Source organism: Neopsephotus bourkii, unplaced genomic scaffold (genome assembly GCF_033783945.1).
Source record: "Neopsephotus bourkii isolate Nb327-2 ecotype Australia unplaced genomic scaffold, CSIRO-AGI_Nbou_v1 NB_1423, whole genome shotgun sequence".
NCBI lineage: Eukaryota > Metazoa > Chordata > Aves > Psittaciformes > Psittacidae > Neopsephotus > Neopsephotus bourkii.
In genome coordinates this window covers 625,518-650,244 of record NW_026901900.1, presented here as the reverse complement: position 1 = coordinate 650,244, position 24,727 = coordinate 625,518, and the positions used below count along the sequence as shown (strand labels likewise).

General features: G+C 38.6%; 1 protein-coding gene across 1 annotated transcript in view; it reads left to right on the top strand.

The window, feature by feature from the left end:
* The window catches only part of TRHDE (thyrotropin releasing hormone degrading enzyme), a 215,131-nt gene extending 198,730 nt beyond the window's left edge, over positions 1–16,401 (top strand). Inside the window, exons 16-19 of the mRNA XM_061367998.1 lie at positions 4,835–5,002; positions 6,034–6,174; positions 12,822–12,903; positions 14,779–16,401. Of these exons, the coding sequence (XP_061223982.1) occupies positions 4,835–5,002; positions 6,034–6,174; positions 12,822–12,903; positions 14,779–14,922 (535 nt within the window). The 3' untranslated portion in view covers positions 14,923–16,401. The remainder of the gene's footprint in view (positions 1–4,834; positions 5,003–6,033; positions 6,175–12,821; positions 12,904–14,778) is intronic.
* The last annotated feature ends 8,326 nt before the right edge of the window (positions 16,402–24,727 follow it).

The window sequence follows — 24,727 nt, the reverse complement described above, 5'->3', positions numbered from 1 at the left end:
TGTCAGCCAATGTTGCTGAAGTGAATTAACTAATTAATAGGTTGTTACAACATTTGAGTAGAATCTTGCACTCAAGTCAATAAAACTGTTTAAGGAGGAAGAAAACACTGTTGAGTGCATGAGTTAATCAAGGAGTTAGTGCTCTGAAAGACCATCTGGGGAGTATGTCTGAAAAGAGGCAGGATTTTGTCTTGTGAAAGATGAAACTGGGCTTTATGGGCAGTAGGTTTAGGTAGCTGACTTCTGTGTAAAATAACAATAAAATTACCCTATATCTAGTGATTAAGGATTAGCAGTAATTAATTTGCAGTCCTTAAATCAGATAAATTAATCTCCAATTTTCTCATTCAGGAATGATCTCTCCACAACTTTGTAAAACAATTGACCAGAAAGGACTGTATTTTTGATGCAAAAACAATGCAGAAAGGGCAAAACAAGGCATATGACTCAGAGCATTAGCAGTAGCCATCACTTGTGGACTGAGGTGTTTTCTGCCTGCCTCTGTCAGACCCATGTGATACCTGAAGCTTAGAAGTACAGGACCAGGTCATGGCACCTCTGCATAGCCTGACACCCTGAGAAGCCACATCCTCCATCAGCATCCCTTGAACTCGGTGTGTGACAGGCACCTGAATATCAAGCCCATCACAGCTCTTTGCCTCGATTGTCAAGGGGAAATTCCGCCTTTTCTCTTCAGACTGGGTGCTGTGGCAGAGGATCTTCCCTTCCTCTGTGTGCACTCTGCTGCCAGTAGCATGGCTTCTGGAATTTGGAAAAGAAAATGGGGGTATAAGCTTTGGGACTGATGTCTTAAGAAAATAAACTTTGTGTGATGCTGTTCCTTAGAATCTGTTACAGATTTGCTAACAGAGTACCAATACTTCATTGTTACTACTTATCTGAGTCTTGTAACCTCTTAAACAAGACTATCAATATACTCATCAAGAAATATAGGCTTAAGTTAAATGTTAAATAGTTGCAAAAATAAAGAAAAATGTTTCTGATTCATTTTCTTTGTCAAATAGTAGCCTGAATGGTATTGAAATTTGTCACTTAATCAAAGAACTGTCTAAACTGTGTGCAGTTATGTTTTAAAAAATTAGAACACAATTTGCCCAGAAGATAAATAATTATGGTCCAATTTTATAACTGTATCTTCAATTGTTAGAACATACTTTAAATAGGAGCAAGTATGTAGCAATTAATTATATCTTAGAAGATTATTCTTAGCTCATTGTAGAGCTTTATTATTCACTCTTGAAAAAAAATCTCTGTAAAGGCACAGCACGATTTTAATTAATTTTTTCTAACTGTTTAATTTTTAACTTTTTCCCAAAGTGTTTAATTTTTAAACATGAGCTCTGCTAGCTACATATTTCATTCTTACCATCATATCTCTTAAGCAAGAAAAATAAAGTTAAATAAATTGGATCAGTATTCAAATAAAAACCATTTAAAGTTCTGTTTTCAAAAGTTAATCTTTATTTTTATTCTTCTGAAGTATCCATCAATCATATTAGCTCTTTAAAAATGAGAGCAGCCTTGAAAGCCCAGATGAAGCTTAATATAACAAGGGGATACATTCTGCAGTGTTACTAGGTGTTATGGCTTACTACCTAAGCCATACTAAAACAGTGGTAATTTTATCCACTTGATTCAGTTAATACAGGGGGCAAACATTCTACATGTTGATGTAGTGCCTTGGAACTGCAGTTTTAGAAAAACATTTTCCATGAAGCTATAAAACTAAAAAATCTGTAGACTGGGCAGATTTCACATGTTTAGATAAAGATGAAATACCGGCCCATAAACATTGGAGAAAAGGGAAAGCAAAAAATCCCCACAAATGGAGAAAATTCAATTAGAGAGCTCTCTGTTGAGGCAGTAGTTAAAAAAGAAATTACTTTTGAGATATTTGCATTTTCATAAAGAATTTTCATTTCCACAAGAAGAGACCTGCTCTTTACAGTCCTGATTACAAGCCTCTCACGGGAGTAATTTGTAGCTTTTCACAGCTGTAAGTTTTGTAGTTTCTGAAGATAAGTCTTTTTAAATCGGTGTTTGTTTTGATGTCTTAGTTTGTAGATGATTTTTTTCACGTTGTCCTAATGACTTGGCTGATAGATAGAGACCTAAAACCTTCCCTGGAGCAATTGGTTGAATGATATTGAGTAGATCTGTTGACACTGCAAGTATATTATTACCTATGGACATGGAATCAGTGCTATCATATGTCTTAACTCCTCCTTCCTTCCCAGAGCATTCAAATGATCCTGTGCTTAGTGAATGCACTACTGCTAAAATCACTAGTGTTTGCACTTAGAACATAAAAATGTGAGAATGGGCTGGGAAAGCTTGTTGAATTGAGATGTTTTACTGTAAATTTCCAAGAATGTAAACCTCACAAGTGAGGAATGATGACCTTTCTGGGGTTAGATATCTTCTTCTAGGTACCTCTGCTGCTGACACTACTAGCCAAACACAAAGTGGCAGTCCTTCCAGCTGAATTAATGGGACAATCGACCAAAAAATAATTACCTTTTTCAGGTGCCTTTTAGTTCCTTGAAGTATCTATTGGCTGGATCACCATTCTTGCAGTAAACCAAAGATAATATTTCTGCCAGCAAAACTCAGAAGGAACTATGTGTGCTTGTAAAAAGCTGATTTAGTGTTTGGGTGTCAAGATACAAAGTCCTTCCTTCATTGAAATAAGGCTTGACTGAGTTCAGTTGCCCTTCAGATATTGTACGTATCATAAGACACATTTGGGGCAATGGGTTGTTTGGTCCGACGGTCAGGATAGCATCCCTTAGTCTTTTGATTTAGCATATGTTCTTATGGTTGCTTTCAGTGTATTATATCCCAAGTTAAAAGCAAAGAGAGGACATAAACTGGTAAGGAAGTTGTGCTTTAAGGACAAATAAGCCAATGTATCAGAAAATCAAGACACTATGATAATGAATATCACTTTCAGCTTCTGTGCAGTGTACATGTATATACACTGCGTATTTATGTAATTAATGACTGAAGTTTTGAGAGAGTTGCAGTTATTTAAAAAACTTTAAGCCTCATTCTGAGTTAATGTAAGCTAACACAAAGGCAGCAGCTAAATATCTGCTCCATTAATTTTAGTATGTCTTGATTTCTTGTGTTTAAATATGTAGTCTTAATTTTCTGTAACAGACTCAATTATATGCAGTTTCCTTTGCATGCACTTTTTGAAAGAAAGGTTAAATGGGGGAAAAGTAAACTTGATATTCATTAATGTTTGAAATATCGGAACAAGAGCTTAATGGTAAGCTTTCAAGTAAGAAGTACAAATTCCATTATAGTGAAATGGAAATTCAGCACCTAGCACACATGAATAATTCTGTAAATGTCACCCAAACTCACATTTTACTAATGTTAACTCAGTTTTGGGGAATCAGATCTCAGTAGTATGGAAAGGCTGGTGAAAGTGATAACTGCTTTTCTTCAGTGCCAGTGTATGTTTAAACACTGTTTCTTTTGATGGATCTGGTCAGCTTTACAGATTTTGTGGTTTCCTTGCTCTTGGCATAGCAGTTCTATAGGGACCCCAGAAGCAGTTGCACAGACCGTTCATAAGCCAAAACATTTTGATCCTGAGAATTACTAATTTTTGCAGTGCCAAGCATTTCAGGTCATCGAAACGCTGAGAGGAAAAAAAAAACTAAGAAGGTAAGCAGAAGCATCAAGAGGGAGGAACTGTGCTTAGTTTGGAGGTCCTGCCTGTGTGTCAGTGACATGTAGGAATTGCTTGAGCTGTGTGGTCATAGTTGTAGCAATGCTGATTTCTTAGCATTGCTTAGGATGGGCATGTTCTCACACTGATTTTAAAAGAAAATGGTAAATATGCACATCTTATACTAGGTCTGAACTTGGTTTCAAGAAACTTTCATTTAACTTAGTCTGAGTTTATATTGCTTCATCAATAATCACAGTTCACAACCACCCTATGGCATAACTGGTTTTGTACTGGTATTAAAGGGCTGAAAAAATGAACAGATCCTCCTGTTTTACCCACTCTTGGAAACACCATTTTAAAGTAGCATTTTCTCATCACATCCTTCCTTACTTGTATTTTACTATATGGAGATGAAGCACTCTACAGCACAGGCAAGGAGGAGCTTCTGTCTAGTCAGGTCCCATTCTAAAAACTCAGTACTAGGGACAAGAAGAAGAGATTTGGCTTAGAGCCGAGGAACAAAGTGATAAGATCCCGTGCTAATTTGGAGAGCTTATGTTACCTGTCCTGCAGGTTATGTGGCATGTTATGTGCTGATGAACCAGATGACTATAATTTATAGCCTCTTGACAATGTGACAGTGTTATAAAAAGAATGGCAAGCATGTGTTACCCATTAGAAAGTCCATTAGGATGGGCTCAGAGATTCTGGTGGCAGCAGAGATGTAAATGTAATTTTTGAAAGAGAAGAAGTTTACTGTTGCACTCTAACATTGGCATCTCATGAATGTGGTGATCCTCCTTAGATAGAGGAGAGATTTAGGGAGAGAGATTTTAAGGGGAGATTTAGGTTAGATTTAAGGGATAAATTTTTACTGTAAGGGTGGTGAGGCACTGGAACAGGTTACCCAGAAAATTATAGCTGCTCATCCCTGGAATTGTTCAAGGTCAGTTTGGATGGAGCCTTGGGCAGTCTGATCTATTGGGAGGTGTCGGAAGGGTCAGAACTAGATGGTCTTATGATCCTTTTCAACTCAAACCATTTTAAGATTCTATGTTTTTAATATCTGGAAGCTGTTTATTACCACAATGAGGTTACTGTTTTCTTTTTGTTTGTCTGTTTTTTTAGAATCCCACTCAATGTGAGAGACATTGTCTACTGTACAGGAGTTTCACTGATGGATGAAGATGTATGGGAGTTCATCTGGATGAAATTTCATTCTACTACAGCAGTGTCTGAGAAGAAAATATTATTAGAAGCCTTAACATGCAGCGATGACAGGAACTTGCTCAATAGGTACAAATATTATATATATTTCACCTATTACTAATAATCACTCTGGCATTTATGGATCATCACTTGAGCTTTGGTCTAAATGAAAGTACTTTACTTTTCAAGTACAGGGTTATTGTCTGTTTAAACTGCCTTATGTTTTTGCATTAATACATAAGAAAATTGACACATATTATAGAATCATAGGATAGTTAGGGTTGGAAAGGACCTTAAGATCATCAAGTTCCAACCCCCCTGCCATGGGCAGGGACACCTCTCACTAAACCTTATCACCCAAGGCTCTGTCCAGCCTGACCTTGAACACCGCCAGGGATGGAGCATTCACAACTTCCCTGGGCAACCCATTCCAGTGCCTCACCACCCTAACAGTAAAGAACTTCTTCCTTATATCCAATCTAAACTTCCCCTGTTTAAGTTTTAACGTGTTACCCCTTGTCCTATCACTACAGTCCCTAATGAAGAGTCCCTTCCCAGCATCCCTCTAGTCCCCCTTCAGATACTGGAAGGCTGCTATGAGGTCTCCATGTAGCCTTCTTCTCCAGGCTGAACAGCCCCAACTTTCTCAACCTATCTTCATATGGGAGGTGCTCCAGTCCCCTGATTGTCCTCATGGGCCTCCTCTGGACTTGTTCCAACAGTTCCATGTATGTCTTTGCTTCCAGATATTCCTGTGTTCATTGAAAATACTTGAAATCCCATTATAATTGCTGTTTTGTTTTGTTTTGGTTTTTTGGTTAGCATATCCTTTATTTGAATGTGTTGACCAGTCTCATCTTACCAGTTTCATAAAAATACACATATAAAATTCCACTTAGCTTTTTCTGAAATCCTCTTACATCAATATTTTTCTGATTTTCAAATGTGTCTGGTCTTTGAAATCATAGAAATAAACCACTGAGCTCACTTGGATACTTAAAGAAGGCATTTAGTAGTGATTTTATGGGTTTTTTTTGAGAGAGTTTTCTGATAGATTGGTTTTAGACTATGTGTTGGTGAAATTAAACAGGATTTTTTTTCCTTGTTTCTCCCACTAGGCTTTTGAATTTGTCTCTCAACTCAGAAGTTGTCCTGGATCAGGATGCAATTGATGTAATAATCCACGTAGCTCGAAATCCACATGGAAGGGATCTTGCTTGGAAGTTTTTCAGAGAAAAATGGAAAATATTAAATGCAAGGTAAAGATAAAACATCTAAATTTATTTTAATTTTCTTATTTTGATGTCATTCATGTAAGCATTTGATATGTATGTGTTTCTGTAAGTCTCTGAGTCTAGTCCATTGTCTTTTAATCCATAGAGATGTATCTAAATATGAAATGCATACATATGAGTCATAAATACATTTATTAATGGATTGTCAAACACATGCATATAGATATCTCTTAGCAAATCTGTACATATATATTACTGTATTGTGTCTGCACTTGCAATAACGAATTCTATCTATATATCAAGTGCTGCAGTTCTACTTTTATGTAAGAAAAGCCACAGATCCCAGAGGAATCTTGCTGATTTCGAGTTTGATAGGAAAAAAATCTTTGCAAGTGCATTTCAACTGTGGAAAAAAAAAAAGCCAAATACTTTTTGAAACATGTCAGTTTTCAAAAGGGTGCTAATATAATATCATCCCCTTCCCTTCCGCTCTGTGTTTCAGGAGAGTTTCAAGTAATAGAGGAGTGACAATTTGAATTAAAAATAGATGAGCAGGAAGGAGACATGGTTGTTCCTTATAACTGCTTCCCTTTCTCTTTGAACAAGTGTGACATGCTCCCTACTCAGAAGTGCAAGTCAACATTTTAAAATCCTTCTTGATGAAGACTTTGGTATTAATTCAATGAATGACAATTTTTTTAGTTCTTTAGGGACAGCCAGAGGGTCTGAAAGATTTCACAGCACCTCATCTGATACTGACAGGTTAGAAGGGACCATGACTCAGATGAGGTTCAAATTCTTAAAGGCAGGTGTCCAAGAACACCAGGAACCTATGCCAGGCAACTCCCATGGTGTTGGCAGAAAAAGTATTGGATATCTGTTGCATTCTGTACTTGTGAGGAGACATCTAGTGTACCACAGAATATTTAAAATTGTTTGTTTAAGATGCTGTATTTAAGCGGCCAAATTCTAGTGACTGATGTATAGGTACAAACTTACTATAGGTTTCACAGCATCTGAAGAGTAGCCAAGGTAACTCAGAGACTGTGCAACTTGCCTAAAGATGCAATAAATTGTTCATGCTCTTTTGGATAATACTTTATTATATAGTGGGATTTTAGAAGTTCAGCTGACAAAATAACTTTGAGCTGGAATCGATTTTGGAAGTTTATATTGTAGGAGTATACTATTGAATCAATTTCCAGAAAGCTTTAAGAGTGCTGGAAAGTTTAAAAATTAAGAATCCTCTCCTCATATGATTATTCCAGGAACTAGACTTTCACACAGAAAGTGAATGGCAGACCCATTACTGTTATGCAACCCAGTGCAGTTAGTTATGCACTGGATAGAAATAATTTTTCAGGTTACTCCAAGGATTTGTGATGAGCTTAGGCGTAAATCTGTCAAAATCTACAAACACATTCAAGTACATTCATCTGACAACCTAGCCAACACCTGTGATTTTAGATGTGGTCAAGATTAAGCAGTGTAGACAAATGGACAAGCTTTAGAAAACTATGCCACGTCTTTTTTTGTGTGTGTGTGTGTTTTGATTTTAAATAGCTTAACTTCACCTACAATTTTAATTTATCTCTCTTGCTTGGAATGCATCACTGTGTTATCTGAGTTCCTAGCAATCAGAAAAGCCTCATCAAAAACCTGTTGTTGGGAAAATAACAGAGATTCTGTCTTTTTGTTCAACCCTGACTTCATGTTACCTACACTCAATTTGATGTCCAAGTGAAATTCAGAGCCACAAAAAGGACCGTAGCATTTGCATTTTTCTGAAAGGGACATCCTGTTGAGTTTATATCGATCACCAAAAAATTCAATGAAGTGGAATGAAATAGTTTATGCACATTGTACATATGTGATATATTTTGAAAATAACTTTGTTTTGTAATTATATATGAAAACTTTTTAAGTGAGACTTTGAGAGGGTGAAATTAGTCTAACACCTTGCTGCTTAATGTTCAGTGAGTGATATGGTAGAATGCAAAATTAGGCTTCTGATTTAAGCTTGCTACTACATTTTTATCATGGAATCATATCATGTCACAGAATGGTTTGGGTTGGAAGGGACCTTAAAGATCACCTAGTTCCAATGCCCCTACCATGGGCAGGGACACCTTCCTTTAGACCAGGTTGCTCCAAGCCCCATCCAACCTGGCCTTGAACACTGCCAGGGATGCGGCAGCCACAACTGCTCTGGGCAACCTGTGCCAGTGCTCACCACCCCCACTGTAAAGAATTTCTTCCTAATATTCAATCTGATCTACCCTCTTTCAAGTATAATCTGTCCCAAGGCATCTTTCTTCTACAATTTATTATTTAATTTTGTTTTAAATTAATGTATTTTGCACAAAACATTAATAATGTGATATCTCAATGGTATTTTCTGTTGAATTTATTATAAAAGATGTTGAAGTTTGAGGTTGTAATGTGAAATAGCTGAGGGTGGTTAAATTATAACACTATTTCTTATGTTTAAAACACAACGTATAAAAGAGTTACAACAAAATGTTGTTATTCCTTCATTCTCAAATGCTTAATCATTTGTCAGCATTTGGGAACCTGACAATATTTGTGAAGGCATTTACACCTGCCCAAAGTAAATGGGCTATGCTGCTTCTCACATTGAGTTAGCACAAGTGCAAACGCTGTACGAGTATGAGGCATTGGAGGTTCAGATTCCCAGAAGTAAAGGAGCAAGTGGAGAGCCCATGACTCCAGGATGTTTCCAAGAAGCTCAGGCACTTAAGGGCCTGGTTCAGCAGGGCTGTTTTCATCCATGTAAACCATGGGAAGACCGATACTTGCAAGACCAGATAGTTTTTCTATTTATTCTTCAATTTCCCACCTGCAAAATTGTAGCTTTGAAGGCAGCTTTTCTAGAATTTTTGCCATTAAAGCTTGTTTAGGAATTGCTGTTAGTGGCTGACTTTTTATCAAGCACATGTAGTGGGTAGTAATCAGCATCAGTATTCATTAAGGTATCATTTTCAGTGGAAGGAATTCTGCTACTTCTTGTTTGCACTGTGACTACAGTAGAGACTGAAAGAAAAGTAAAATCCCTGCAGCTGTTTTTCTGAGGTCACTTCTGTAAAGTGGATGGGTAACATTGTCAAAAGACTTAATTAAGAGGAACTTCCAGTTTTCCAAGCAGTCAATTATGAGGCTAAGCTGAGACTGTAATAATAAAGGGCTTTGTTAAAAAGTCTAAACATGCTTAAAGGACCATCTTTCAATGGTCCTTTCAATCCATACTTCCCATTGGAAGTGTTTTCCTCTCAATGTCTGTATATGTCAGTATGACTGAATTTTTGGAAGAAGAGATGCACTTGCTGAAATAGCCATGAATAATTTAGTTATTAGTTGTCAGGAAGTAAGATTGTAATACCTGTAACTGTTTCCCCACACACAAGCTCAAGGTAGCAAGCAACACAGCGTACGTTTTCCCTAAAACAGAATCTTCTCAAAGAAAACACAGTTCTCTTAACTCTCCCTCTTTCTGTTCCCCTCCCTGGGGCTATCCCTCTCCCTTTCTCTTTCTTTCTTCCTTTTGAAAGGACTGTGGCTTACAGTACCTAAGCATTTAAGGGTAATTAATTTATGATTAATAGAAGCAGTACAAAACCTGTGACGGTGCTAGTTCATTTCACTTTGAATTTTGAATTCCTCCTCTAAATCATTTTGTAAAAGTAGGTTATGAAGTGAATAGTTCCCCAATAAAAACTTAGTTGCAGTGAAGTCTATTGGCTAGAGAAATTAAGGATAACAAGAAGGAATTCTACAGGTACATAGCAAATAAAAAACAGACTAGGGAGAATGTAGGCCCCCTCAGGAAGCTCTTGGGTGAACTAGCTACACAGGATTTGGAGAAGGCTGAGGTTCTGAATGACTTCTTTGCCTCGGTCTTCTCTAACAAAGGCTCTGACCGCACCACCCAAGTCTTGGAAGGCAGACGCAGGAACTGTGACAGCGAAGACCTTGGGCCCACTGTAGGAGAGGAACTGGTTCGAGACCATCTTAAAAATCTGAATGTGCACAAGTCCATGGGTCCTGATGAAATCCATCTGTGGATCCTGAAGGACCTGGTGGATGAAGTTGCTAAGCCACTGGCCATCATATTTCAAAAATCATGGCAGTCAGGTGAAGTTCCCGATAACTGGAAAAAGGGAAATATAACCCCCATTTTCAAGAAGGGGAAAGTGGATGACCCAGGGAACTACAGACCAGTCAGTCTCACCTCTGTGCCTGGCAAAATCTTGGAGCAGATTCTCCTGGAAGGCATGCTAAGGCACATGAAAAACAACAAGGTGCTTGGTGACAGCCAGCATGGCTTCACTAAGGGGAAATCCTGCCTGACCAATCTGGTGGCCTTTTATGATGGGGCTACAGAACTGATGGACAGGGGTAGAGCAGTTGATGTCATCTACCTGGACTTGTGCAAGGCGTTCGACACTGTCCCACACGACATCCTTGTCTCTAAATTGGAGAGACATCAATTTGATGAATGGACCACTTGGTGGATAAAGAACTGGCTGGAGGGCTGCACACAAAGAGTTGTGGTCAATGGCTCAATGTCCAGCTGGAGACCTGTAACGAGTGGTGTCCCTCAGGGATCGGTGTTGGGACCGCTCTTGTTTAACATCTTTGTTGGTGACATGGACAGTGGGATTGAGTGCGCCCTCAGCAAGTTTGCCGATGACACCAAGCTGTGTGGTTCGGTTGATACGCTGGAGGGAAGGAATGCCATCCAGAGGGACCTTGACACGCTTGTGAGGTGGGCTGATGCCAACCTCATGAAGTTTAACCATGCCAAGTGCAAGGTCCTACACCTGGGTCGGAGCAATCCCAGGCACAGCTACAGGCTGAGCAGAGAAGAGATTCAGAGCAGCCCTGTGGAGAAGGACCTGGGGGTGCTGGTTGATGAGAAAATGAACATGAGCCGGCTTCAGTGTGCGCCTGCAGCCCAGAAAGCCAACCGTATCCTGGGCTGCATCAAAAGGAGTGTGACCAGGAAGTCGAAGGAGGTGATCCTGCCCCTTTATTCTGCTCTTGTGAGACCTCACTTGGAGTATTGTGTGCAGTTCTGGTGTCCTCAACATAAAAAGGACATGGAACTGTTGGAACAAGTCCAGAGGAGGGCCACGAGAATGATCAGGGGACTGGAGCACCTCCCATATGAAGATCGACTGAGAAAGTTGGGGCTGTTCAGCCTGGAGAAGAGAAGGCTGCGTGGAGACCTCATAGGAGCCTTCCACTATCTGAAGGGGGCCTATAGGTATGCTGGGGAGGGACTCTTCATTAGGGACTGTAGTGATAGGACAAGGGGTAACACGTTAAAACTTAAACAGGGGAAGTTTAGATTGGATATATGGAGGAAATTCTTTCCTGTTAGGGTGGTGAGGCACTGGAATAGGTTGCCCAGGGAGGTTGTGAATGCTCCATCCCTGGCGGTGTTCAAGGCCAGGTTGGACGAGGCCTAGGGTGATACGGTTTAGAGCGAGGTGTCCCTGCCCATGGCAGGGGGGTTGGAACTTGATGATCTTTAGGTCTTTTCCAATCCTAACTATTCTATGATTCTATTGGCATCACTTACACATGTCTGACAGGTGAGCTGGATTCCCTATCTTAAAACCAGTCATGTTCAGATTAGCTAGATATTCCTTTGGATGTATGTACAGATGCATAGATAAGAATAACTATTTGTCAAGTGTCTTTTGCTATGCTGAATGACATTTAATTTGAATAAAAGTATTGCTTTCAGTTTCCAATGGAATTATATTGACTTTGGAAAACAAAACCAAACAAAACCAAAAAAACCCGAAAATATTCCAACATGAAATGTAAAAATTCTGAAGTCTGGTTAATCTTATAAGTAATACAGATGCTTCGTCTGAAGGGGCTGGAAAAAACTTGTAGAAAAGTGAGTGGAACATCAGAATTTAAATGGCCAGTTTCAGAGCAACTACCTGCAGTTTGCTGATTGTTGCAGAATATCCTACACTTCAAATATTCCTTGACCAAGCTTTCAAATTTTAATTCCATGTTGGTTCTTTGAAGATGCTACACCAAGGTGCAGGGGATTATTTTAGCAGTTTTGTTCTCTATCAGTATTATTTATTTTAATTATCGGGTACTGGAAAAAGAAAATTTGATTCAGTTCACTTATCGAGATGATATTTATAATGTAGATGAGGTGAATAAATACAAAGTGCAGAGAAGGCTACAGCACTTCAAAAAGTCTGTTTTAATGGTACATCTAGAAAGGCTTCTCAAAATAATTCTCTACAGTTGTTGCTCTGCTCCCTCTTTGGCTTCTGCATTTTGAGCTCCTGAGCATCATTACATGGAAAGCTTTTTTATTAAGTGTGAGGTGATGGTGTGGTTTGGTCCTCTCCACTGGAGCTCTCATTTGTGACTGTGGTTAAGCCAGTTCTGCTTAGTAGCATCTGATTAAAAGTTAATACAAATAGCTCAGCCTAATCTCAATCCAGGTTTTTAGCATGAAGCACTGTAATACCAATGACCAATTCCAGTAGTATTCTCTGGCATCCCCAGAATCAGTCCCATATCTTCTCCTTTGCTTACAGAAGACAACTTTCTAATTTTCAGGTGGCAGGGCACTTGCACTAACTCTGTGCGTCTTCTTTTTGCCCTTACAGGTATGGAGAAGCATTATTTATGAATTCAAAGCTCATCAGTGGGGTCACAGAATTCCTCAATACTGAAGAAGAACTAAGAGAGGTAATTTTTAAATTGCTTTCAGCACATGAAGCTGTATTTCTTGTAAGCACGAACCAGAGCAGGAGCCATAAGGTCTCGGTTGTCTGGAAACTCCGGTTGCTCAGCTGGAGTTGCAGACCCATGTTGCAGCTGGACAGCATGAGGATGAGGAGCAGATTGCAAAGGCATCTGAGTGTGTAGAGGTGGTGTCAGGAGGTGCAGGCACTTCTCTGTGCATGGCTGGATATGTAGGTTTGTTTTTTTCCTCTTGACTATTGGTTGAGAAACTAAAAATGAGATCTTCCTATTCAGATTAGCTTCTGCTAATGAAAAATGACTGCTACTGCTGAACCCAGGACAGCTGCAAAGGACTGCCCTAGAAAACCCCAGTGTTGAAAGCAGAAACTGCCAGTGCCTATTCTGTTTTTCTTATGTCTGCAATATTTCCATATGAGAAAAACTGTTAAGCCAATATTCTGTGCAAATGACACCAAAATAATCTGTTAGAAATGCTAAGTACTTCTTATTTAGATTGCAGAGGTTTCTCATTTTAGCCTAACATCTGCCTTGACTGAGGTAGTTGTGTGGTTGTGTTACACTCTGCTTAGCAGCTGCTCGATGTTACCTCAAATGGATCAAATTATTCTTATGCAGCATAATCACCATTAATTGAAATCTGATTGCAGTATATTTTTTTGTCCAACCCTTTGCCTGCCCTCAAGTCTAGTGGCCTCAGAAACTTATATGAGCCACAGCTGCTTTACTCAAAGCTATGCAGGTGGGAAGGACAGTGTTGGCCAGATGTGAGTATCTCCCCTGTACCAGGAAGCCTTCTGTACTCTTTGTTTCCACTGCCGTGATAGTACTGGTCGGCTGCCTGTTTATACTTTACCTAAAAGAAACTGGCCTTGTAAAAATTTTGGGATAAAAAGTACAGAGATCAGGTAAATTCTAACCACCAAATCCCTCCCATGCTTTTAATGGTGATGGGAATGAGATAATGGAAAGATCCGCTTTATCAGTTTTGAGTCCATGCACAAAGAGGTATTATTGGAAGTTAGATTCAAATAAACTAGTTGAATTTGGTGTCACCAGGAAATAAAACTTAGCTAGTTACAGATAAATGTTGCTAAACCCCTCTAATTTTATCCAAGTCAACATAACCAGAACCTACTGTGCAGATAAGCATTGCAATTCTCACTTTAAAAGAACAGTAATTCAAAGCACACCAGTGCTATCAGTGGTAATAATCCAGGTGATAGTGCTATAATTAGCAGATACACAAGAACAGAGCAGGAGCCTTTTCAGTCTGCTGGAAAAAGATCAAAGTTTTCTCATAAGGGAAGGAATCTGTTTCAGGCATTCAAAGATCATCAAATGAGTGCCCACTTGCTATTTTACCATTCTCCGCACACTGTAACCATTCCTTTTCTAAACAACTGAGCTGTATTATATCATCAAAAGGGTTCTTCAAATCAAAATGAAATAAATTTGTTGTGAAGCTTAATAAAACCAAAGGGTATCGGGGGATGCCTTCTGCTAAAGAAACTTGCATAGAAACTTGAATTAGAAACATTTCCAGTGCTCCCAATTTAGTTGCTTATGTAGAAATAAAAGTCTGGAGCAGCTGGGCTGCAGGAGAGAAGGAGGGAATGATATTAATGTGATATTCACTGACATGTCAATATCTTCCAGTGAGTGTGAAGCAATTGCATCACATCTAATTGACAGTCTGCTGTCTTATTATATTTCCTATTAAGTCTTTCTACATGATACTGCATTTACTTCAGCAGTGATGGTGGAGCTTTGTCCTAAACGCCTGACTTGTTTGTATGCAGTGGAAATATTTACTTTCTTTAGTTCCTGCAAATTTAACCTGTTAACTTGTGTTTCCAGCTAAAGAACTTCATAAAGAGTTACGAAGGAGGAGCTGCTGTCTCTTTCTCTCGTGCTGTGGAAACAGTGGAAGCCAATGTGCGGTGGAAAAAGCTTTACAAAGAAGAACTATTCCAGTGGCTAAGAAAATCCTTGACACATTAATCTGTCTTTCCAGCTAAGCATTTAACAAGAAGCTCTGTAAGAGGAAACATTTTAGAAGTGTTCAACGTTAGAATCATGAAGACAAGATCAGATTGCAGGGATAAGTTTTTTTTTTCCTTTGTTTTCTAATTGTGGGATTTGTTTTTGTTTGTTTGGGTTTTTTTTACACTGGGCTTTTGTGAAATTGTCAAGAAGCTTTTCAGAAGAGAAGATCATGAATGCTTGTGAAATCCAGTCCTCAGTGTACAAAACCAAACATGATATTAAGTGGTGCATGTAAATGTTGAAGAAAAACAAACAAAAACCCCTTCAATGACTGTTTTGTGCATGCTTGTACCGTCCCTGCCTGTATTCTAGCATGCTTATGTGAAACAGCCACATTTTGTATGTGAGTTCCAGTTACATCAAAGATGGGCATTATACAAAGCACAAAGACTATCTACGACAATCAGTGTTGCAGTGAACAAAAGGAAAACCAGTGAACAAAAGGAAAAGAAGGAAAAGGAAATGTAGAAGGCTTCCAACATGGGGCAGTATGAGATGTAAAGTCAACTTTTTAGCTAGCTGCCAATCAGTCTACCACTCAGTTTGTCTCTTAATAGTTACAAAGATGCCACCAGTTGTATCTGCAGTCTTCATATACCCATATTTAAATAAGGAGAATATATATAGAGAGGAGGAAGATAAAGGGGCATGGAGGCAGGGGGAGAGAGAAAACAAGGACATCATCCATACATTACAATTATATGCATTTATTCACCGCTGATCAGTGGAACAGTGTAGAGCTGGATGTGAACATATGCAGTGTCAGAGGGTAACTTCACATTGATTTCACAGAATACATGAAGCACCTCCTCTCAACTATTTTAGAAGGTGGTGATATTTACAATGGGTCACCCAACCTGTCCAGTACTGAGTTATGCAGGTGACTGTGCACAAGTATTATAGATAAACTTAAGATTCACATGGAAATAAACAAAAAGGGAAAATATCTTGCATGCAAAGACATTACTCAAGGTTGTCTTGCACATGGTCGACCAGCCTCTGTATTGATTTATTATGATAGACAGGTCAGATTCTCTGTGTGGGCAATACTTCTGAAAATATGGAATGTGGCATTCATGCTAATTTAGAAAAGTGGAATATGGAGAAAGAAAGTATATGTGTGTGCATGTAGGAGGTGTTTATTCATATGGGCTAATACCACAAACACTGTTTTCTTTCTGTTTTCTTGTGTTTTACATAGACTGCTGTAGATGAATGATGTTTCCTTTTTCTCAATCCTTAATCTGAAAGATCAGTGACACAGTGATCATCTGTGTACTACACAGATAGTATAACTACCTGCACCATTGGTGCTAAGTGTTGAGGAAAAAAATGATGGGCGACAAATCCTTTCTCATGTCTACACTGTAGAGAAAACAACCCACAAAACTACAGAGAGTTTTCAGGAGTCAGACTGCAGCAGCTTCAGAGGGTGAATGTTTCTTTATCCCACCCCACCCCATGTGACCACAGCATGGCCCTGTACATTGGAAACGTGGCCAGCCGGAGCAGAGAGAAGCAATTTTTCTTCACAAGTTATGGAAGTTACCAACATGATTTACACTTGCATTTTCTTGTTCCCAGTAAATTGTGAATTGAAACATTAGTGCAAAAGAAACCAAATCCAAGCATCTTCAGATATTATCAGAGTTGTGTGCAGACAGTATTGTTTTCTGGGCTGTCATTCCCATGGTACCCTGCTCTTCAAGAACTGGTAAACACATCCCATAACTAAGTTGTACCTATCTTCAGCCTGTCATTTTGTGTCTTTTACCAAGCAGAGGGTGCTGTTTGTGGATTGAGTGCATGAAATCATTGTGTGGCCATTTGCTCCAATGTTTGGTGCTCTGTAGCACTGCATGTTAGCTTGACCACATGTAACCAAAAGAAGAGGGAATCCTGTGCTCTTGTACTGGTAATTCTTTGCCTTATAGTAAGCCCTAAACCTTTGTGCTATGTTGCAATGCTAGTGAACCTAATGCCCAGAGACGTTATTATGTCCAAGCCAAGTGAAATCCTTCTCCTCCTATATATTTTACCTACCTCACAGGGGTGTTGTGAGGCTTGACTAATGTTAGCAAAGCACTTGAATATCCTCTAATGAAATGCATTTAAAAGTGCAAAGTATTATTTTATGTGGTTGACCACACTCAACCTCAATGCCAGTATGTAGCGTCACATTTTTAATTTCTACTGGACAATATCACATGCAGATTTCATATAATAAAAAAGTAAGCCAAATATTATTTAATATAACCTTTACCCCGTAATGAAGGCCAAAATTGTGATATCCAAAGAGTGTGCAGAAAACCAAGCCCTCAAATGTGAATTGCTTTGAGGATTTCAGAGAAGAGTGTGCGTAATGGTCTGTTGCTTTGCAATTTTATTCAAGATTGTCTTTGATGAGTTTTCTTTTTTAGCACCACAGATTAAACCACATACCTTCAGGATGTGCATAAAAGTTTCTGGTCTTTCCATTGATAAAGGGCAGGCTAACAGTATGTTCCAAAGTCAAAAGTTTATTTCAGCCTATATATTCTGCACAGTGCACAGAAGATTCCACTGTTGCTCGTTCGAATTGAAGTTCTTGCACATTTAGCTGGTGTTGGATGTAAATTACTGTTTTAGTGGCCTTGAGCAACTGGTCTACCACAGATATCAAGCCCTAAATGTGTTATACATACCTATTGATGTACTGCTTATAATTGTTCTATTCTAATAATGTTTCAGAATTATTTAGAACACTATTACTGCTACAGCGAAGGTTACGTTGGCCTTTCCATTATAATTTCCTAGTCTTTTATTTTTTATATTTTGTATTTTGCTCTTTCACAGTGAATCAGGATTAAGTTTAAATGGATTAAATCCAACAAAATTATAGCTGTTTTTTACAATATTCAACCCCTGCATCCCTCCCCCCCGCATTTATTTATATGTCTTTAGAAGCTATTTTTAATAAGAAGTTCCACACAGCTGTGTGTTAAAGAATAGTTGATACCTCATGGAAAACTAATACAGTCTACTTAGAAAAATCTATTTATTTTATTGATTTTCTTTCTCCTTTACCAGTCTTTTTCTTCCTTTATCCTTATATAAAAATGGGCCCCATTTTTATAACTTGGATTGTGATTAGGAAGCCAGTAGCCCAAACTTGTCAGTATTTTCAAATGCAGGGTTTAATTTTGTCCTTTATAATGATAAGAGATGCTGCAAAATGTGGATCCAGTGTGAATGTGGACCTCACCCAGGCCCGGTGTGCCATTTTGTAGAGATTTGATGAGATCTGTGTCTCCAGTCAGCCTTTTGTATGACTCAAGGTCCATTGCAATTGTTAATTGATACAGCTTACTAAATCATACAGGAAGATATATGAATAGTTATGTTTTTATGCCGGCATAACAATATACCTGTTGCAAAAATACCTATTGGAGTTTTATAACATTTTCCACTTCAAAAATCTCAGTCTATTACGTAGCTAGTGGAATTATTCATGTATCCACTGCTAATAGCTATTAAAATGATATTAGGTGTTAATTGTGACTAGGGCAGAACAATGTAAAAACATTTTTCTGAAATGAAATGTCACTTCTGCTATTACTGGGAGTATTTGGACATTGATTTTCATGAAAAAAACTTCATGTGTCCTCAGGTACATCCAAATTTGTGACCTTTGATGATCTTTTCAGTGAATATAGCAAGAATTCCAATACTATGTTGGAAACTGAAGCTGAATTTTGTGTAGCTCTTGGGCTGTTGTGGATATTTCACTGAGCTTTAGAGTGTCAAAAGAAATATCTCCACTGATGCAGAAGGGTGCTTTCACAGCAAAGATCCTGAACCATGCAATTAAATCCTTAGTAGTAAAGAATAAAAGATGAAAATTATATATATATTTATGTGAAAAATCCTCCATAGAGCTAATTTTCCCGTAAAATGTCAGTAAGTCTCACTATATGGGTAGAATAAATTGAAGACAATATTTGCGGTTGAGGGTGCCTTTGTTCAGATACCTGCATAATAAGGCTTTGGTTTTCCATATGATCATGAATGAGGTAAATGAGAAGAAACTCTGAGTCAAATGTGCAACTTTCTGTTTGAGGGAAAAGGATGTGGCTTTGAAAACTGTTTGTGTATATAATCAACTTACCACTCCTGTCATGGGTATTCACCCTATTAGGCTTCCTGTCTTAAGCAGGGTTTATAGCCACAGTGTCAGAATCAGCAAGGAGGAATAAAAGGACCATCCTGCTTCTAAGCAGACTGAATAGAGGATGTTTGCCCAGTTTTGGATGGGCAATCTAAAAACTGCTGGCTGGATCATCTGCTGCTGCCACTATCCCACCCAGGTCAGGAAGGCAGGTGAAAGCCACTGGAGTGCAGAGAGGCTCCATCCATGTTACTCTCAGCTAGATAGGAGGAACAGAAGGTCCCTTTGTTGGTTATGGGTTATGGTTCAGAGATTAGTGTCACTGCCTTGTGATAGCAGGAAACAAATGTCCTGCTAATGAGTGTGCGTTGCTCAGAAACACCTACATCCCTGAGCTCTGGTTGCTCCAGCAGGAAAAAGTTGACCAAAATATTTGTAAGAGACATGTGTAATGTCCCTTCTTCAGAAGTAATTTCAAACAGTCAAATATTTTGTTTTTCAGGTATTCATAAGAACACAGACCATCTTTTCTTTAGGATATTTTTGTTAATATTTGAAAATGTGCCATGAATTTTTTGGACATTTTCCTAACAAATGGTTTAGAAGAATGTCAGTGCAAATTATTTTTGGTAATAATAGTAGTAACAGTAGTTACTATACTAATACCATCAAAAAAATCAGATGCCCGTGCAAACCTGTATGGCACTAGCAACAGTTCCCTCTTTGTATATAAAACTGTAAAAAAATTGGCCACTGTGTTTCTCATATGGCTGTGGAAGCTTCCGTCTGTTTTAAAACTAATACTGAAACCCAGTGAAACCACTCTGACTTGAGCAAAAATCATAGAATCATGGAATGGTTAGGTTTGGAAAGGGCCTTAAGATCATCTAGGTCCAACCCCCTGCCATGGGCAGGAAGTCCATGCTGACATGAATAATTTAGTTTTTAATGAGAGGGAAAGGGAGAAAGGGATTGCTGTGTGTGAAGATTTTTCACCAAAGTAAAGCTACATGCCCTAGTTGGAGCAGAATTTTAAAATCACATATATTTTGAAGAAGCTGGTTAAACTTAGTTCCATGTTGTGTCCATGCTGACAGTGGAGAGTAGATTGACCTCAGAATATCCCAGCATGTTCATAGAATCATAGAATCATAGAATAGTTAGGGTTGGAAAGGACCTTAAGATCATCAAGTTCCAACCCCCACCTCACACTAAACCATCTCACCCAAGGCCTCGCCCAACCTGGCCTTGAACACTGCCAGGGATGGAGCATTCACAACCTCCTTGGGCAACCCATTCCAGTGCCTCACCACCCTAACAGGAAAGAATTTCCTCCTTATAGCCAATCTAAACTTCCCCTGTTTAAGTTTTAACCTGTTACCCCTTGTCCTATCACTACAGTTCCTAATGAAGAGTCCCTCCTCAGCATCCCTATAGGCCCCCTAATGTTAATACAGTTGAAGTCAGATTCTGTAAAAGATGTATGGAACTGGTTCCATTGAGCTGTGTCAAGGAGGATCACCAACATAAGCAAGTGGCGTGAGTCAGACCAAATGTCCTTTCTCAGAAAAAAATGCCTTTCTATTTGGCTGATTTGTAACTAGTGAATTAAGTGTGACGTTGCCAAACAGTATTTCCAGTTGCTTTGCTTATTTTACATGCACCGTTTCCTAAGGATGTAAAAGTGGTGTTGGTAGAGAACACAGAAGTGAGCAATGGGGACTGTGCTGCAGCCGGCAGTCACAAGCCAGGAGGCTTTAGCCACAGTGCATCAATGTTTCCTGGGCAGCATCACTTGGATTTGCCTGATCAAGGATAGCCTCGGTAAAGCAGATAAGGCCAAGAGCCAAGATGCAGTCTCAGTTCTCTGCCACACGTTTTGGTCCACTTAATATGTTCATTTCTGTAATTTATTAATTACAGAAATATTTAATAATAATACATAACCTCTAGCCAAACTGCCGACACTGCAGATCCTCTGGTGAGGTAGATCCATTGAAGTGACTGATGTGACTTGCAGCTGAGGATCTAACCCATTGCTTTCGGAACAGTCCCCTGAGGTGACAGCTGGGCTATTGTACAGGTTGTTTTACGTATTTGTATCTAGGTTTCAGTAGCACATATTGAATAACAAATGTTTTTGTTTTCCATTTGGTTTTTGTTAGAGTAATATTTTGTGATCTGTTCCAATGTGATAAAGCTTTATAACATGCTTGGAGAACTGCGGAATACTTTACTGTGAAGAGTGTGGTTGCTACCCTCTCTTTTTCTTGTGAACAGTAGATTTCAGCAGAGATGGACTTCCCTGGACTTAGACGCTCTGTGAAAAAACTTCTGACAGTTTCTAATGGAAACATCATTGTAATTAATGTATAACTACCCTGTACAAAGACAGCTTTATTATATGTGTAAATGTAATTTTGCTATGTTGTTTTATGTTTGAGGGACAATAGGCTTTGGTGTGAGTGAGACATACAGACTTATAAAAACAGAGTTTGTAGCTCTCTGTCTGATGTTTTACTGAAAGGTGTTCAGTTGCTCTATTTTTGCAGAAGATAAACATATACCAGGACCCTGAAAACTAATCATCTATTCCACTACACACGCATCAATGGCACAAATGGATAATACTATTGAAAATAAAGGCTCGATAATAAATTGCATTATTTTCCCAAGAGACTTGACATGTAAGATCTTTTGACACCTTAAGGAGAAAGAAGTCCTGCAGCTATTAATGCTGGTTATAATGAATGAGTCCCTCTATTAATTCTGTCTCAGCCTTTGATTAATTCTGAATACTGTAATTAGAAGAACATATTTTTCCATCACTTCTCGAATCTGTGCTCTTTGGAATTCAGCTTGTCAAGTAAGAGGTGGAGCTGGCTCAGTTTAGATACAGTTTACCAATGGTATCACACAAAGTAGTGTTTGCAAGATTTGAATGCCATTTTCATTTAAAGGGACTATAGATCATTGCATAATGTCACAGTTCTCTATGTACTGTATACACATGCATGTGTAGCTTCTAGTTCTGAACATTTTGCTCTGACAAAGCTTTCATTGGTTATTTTTATTTATAGATCCTATTCAAAAGCTTCAACTCAGCAAAGCAGTTAGACATAGGCAGATTGTAAGGCTGTGTTGGCCATAACACATGATTGGCACATAGGCAGTCCCACTGATTTCTGTGGGATAAATCACACTCTTCAAATTAATGTATCAAATCATCCAAATGGGCCGAGTCTTTCTGGAAAGTTATTTAGGTTGAAACCTGTTACTGCACAGGTTTCAAGTGAGGGATATGGGGATGGGTTTTTTGCTGAGTTTAAAATCACAACTTAACTTTATAGAGAGCCAAATGCCCTTCCCTCTTTTTTTTATAGAAAAGCATATATTTTGCAAGTAGTGGGGAGATGCTAACTAATTCTCAGTATCTAAATATGCCAAATTTAATAAGATTTTTCTTTCGTTGTTTGAAACATCCTAGATTTTGGAATAAAAGCATAATTATTCTAACAATAATTAATTAATATAGAAGTAATCAGCAATTTAAACCATTAGCCAAATAAAATATATTAATTCCTGTTACAGTTTACCAGAACAGTGTTTTTCTATGATATGCCTTTAAAAATGACTCCATAAATATGGGACCACTATGCGTTCAACATAAAATTTTTATTTCATTCTGAAGACTGCGTAAATGGATTTTTTTTTAATAAGAAATTTTATCTTCTGTATTTTAAGCAGAACAAATTTGAATTTTGTCTCTGATAATAAAATTTTGTATAGTAATGTGTAATTTATCACTGTCTTAATTTTCTGACGTGGAGACATGGCTAAGATAGATAATACTCAGCCTTTTGATTATGCTCCCATTTCAGCTGAGATAACAGTTTAATAATGCTGAATAGATACACTGAGGTTTCACAGTTAAAAACATGGAAGAAAAGTATTTTTTGATGGAGGGATTTTTCAAAACACATTCAGGTGCTGGGACTAGTACAAAGCAGAGTTCCACAGTAAATACTGAGTTTGGGCTTGGAAGTACTCTTAGGCAGTCCAAGACTAACAGAACTGAGACTGGAATAGAGAGCAAAGTCTGTCTTTTGTGCTTTTCTAATTATGTAAATTTTGAATAAGCAAAAAGATCTTTTCATTGGTAGAAGTGATTTCAACTGGAATGCAGTTCAAATGACTTTTTAATAGAGTCCTTGAATTCAGGCTATTATTTTCCTTTTTTGAAGAACAGTTTTCAGTAACAATGAGATGTGAAATATGTGCAATTATTTACCCATTGGGTACAATCATGTTCCCACTGAAGTCAATTGGAGCTTTGACATTGACATCACTGGGAGTAAAAGCCAACCCTGTATTTTTCAAAATATACCTTTCAATGCCAGAATGTCTTTTTTCTTTAACAATAAAGATGTTTTCTTCTGTACTGCACATCTTAGTCTGCTGAAAAGCCAAAGGGATTTTTTAAGGTCCTGATTCTGCAAAGCACAACAGGCAGCATTGATGCTTTGAGCACAGGTAGGCAGAACTGGGGCCTAAATGAATATGTTTATAGCATCCTACCATTAAGCACTTCACTGTATTATTCTAAAGTTTTGACCATCCGATATGTCAGCAGAGTATGGAGACGTACCTCTTATACCTCGTTTTCCTTAGTTCAGGACTGAAGTTCTGAATGCCTGAGGCAGTGACCTGGGGGCCAGTATGGAGCTTTCACATGAAGAGGGGATACTGGTATGTAGGGTAAACTGAAAAGCTAGCATGTACTGTCCCCCAGAAGAGGCCTTGTCCCTCTTTTGTGGTACACATACCTCTCCAGGAGTGTTGAAATAGCTGAGATGAAGTGCATGGCCACCTTGGAAGCAGCCCTGGAAGGGGAGATGGAGCATGAGGAGGGAGAAATGGCACTTCCCTCTGAAATCCCAGTGGCATCACATCTCCTAATCAAGCATCAGAAAGAACATGCTTGTTTCTTCCCCAGTGTGGCCACTGCAATCAGCAGCACTTCAGTCAGTGGCTGAACTGCTTTCAAGTCAAACATTTTCATACAAGACCAAATGAAGAGCTGTTTATTTGCTCTCAGCTCAGTGTCTTCAGTAAGAGCAGAACTTTAAAGGCGTACATTTGCTTTGAAAGCTCCACGGCTGAGCTGGAGGGAGTAGGAGGGAAAGAACTTAGAGCCTTTGGTTTGTAAATTGACTTAGAAGTATTTGCTATCTTAGAAAATCAGCTTTTGCTGACTTATTCCCTGCTTCCTCTTACTCCTAGTGAAAAATTATCTAGCTTCCTTTAAGCTGCACCTTCAGCATAGAAGCCACCACACAGAGTCCCACTGCTGTCAGAGTCACTTTGAGTCCTGCATGCTGCAAAGACCAGGGCCTTGGGAGCAGAGGGAAATGGTTCAGTGAGCTGGTGATAATCCTGGCTGTTCTAAGAATCAAGCACATACACCACATGTTAGGGAAACAGTATTGAGAAAAAAGTATTTTGATGGCCAAGGCTGTGTTATGGATGGGATGGGAAAATGAGCACAGAGATAGCAGTCAGAAAAGTGTAATGAAGGTAAGGCTGAAATGATGTGAAATAATGAGGGTGTGC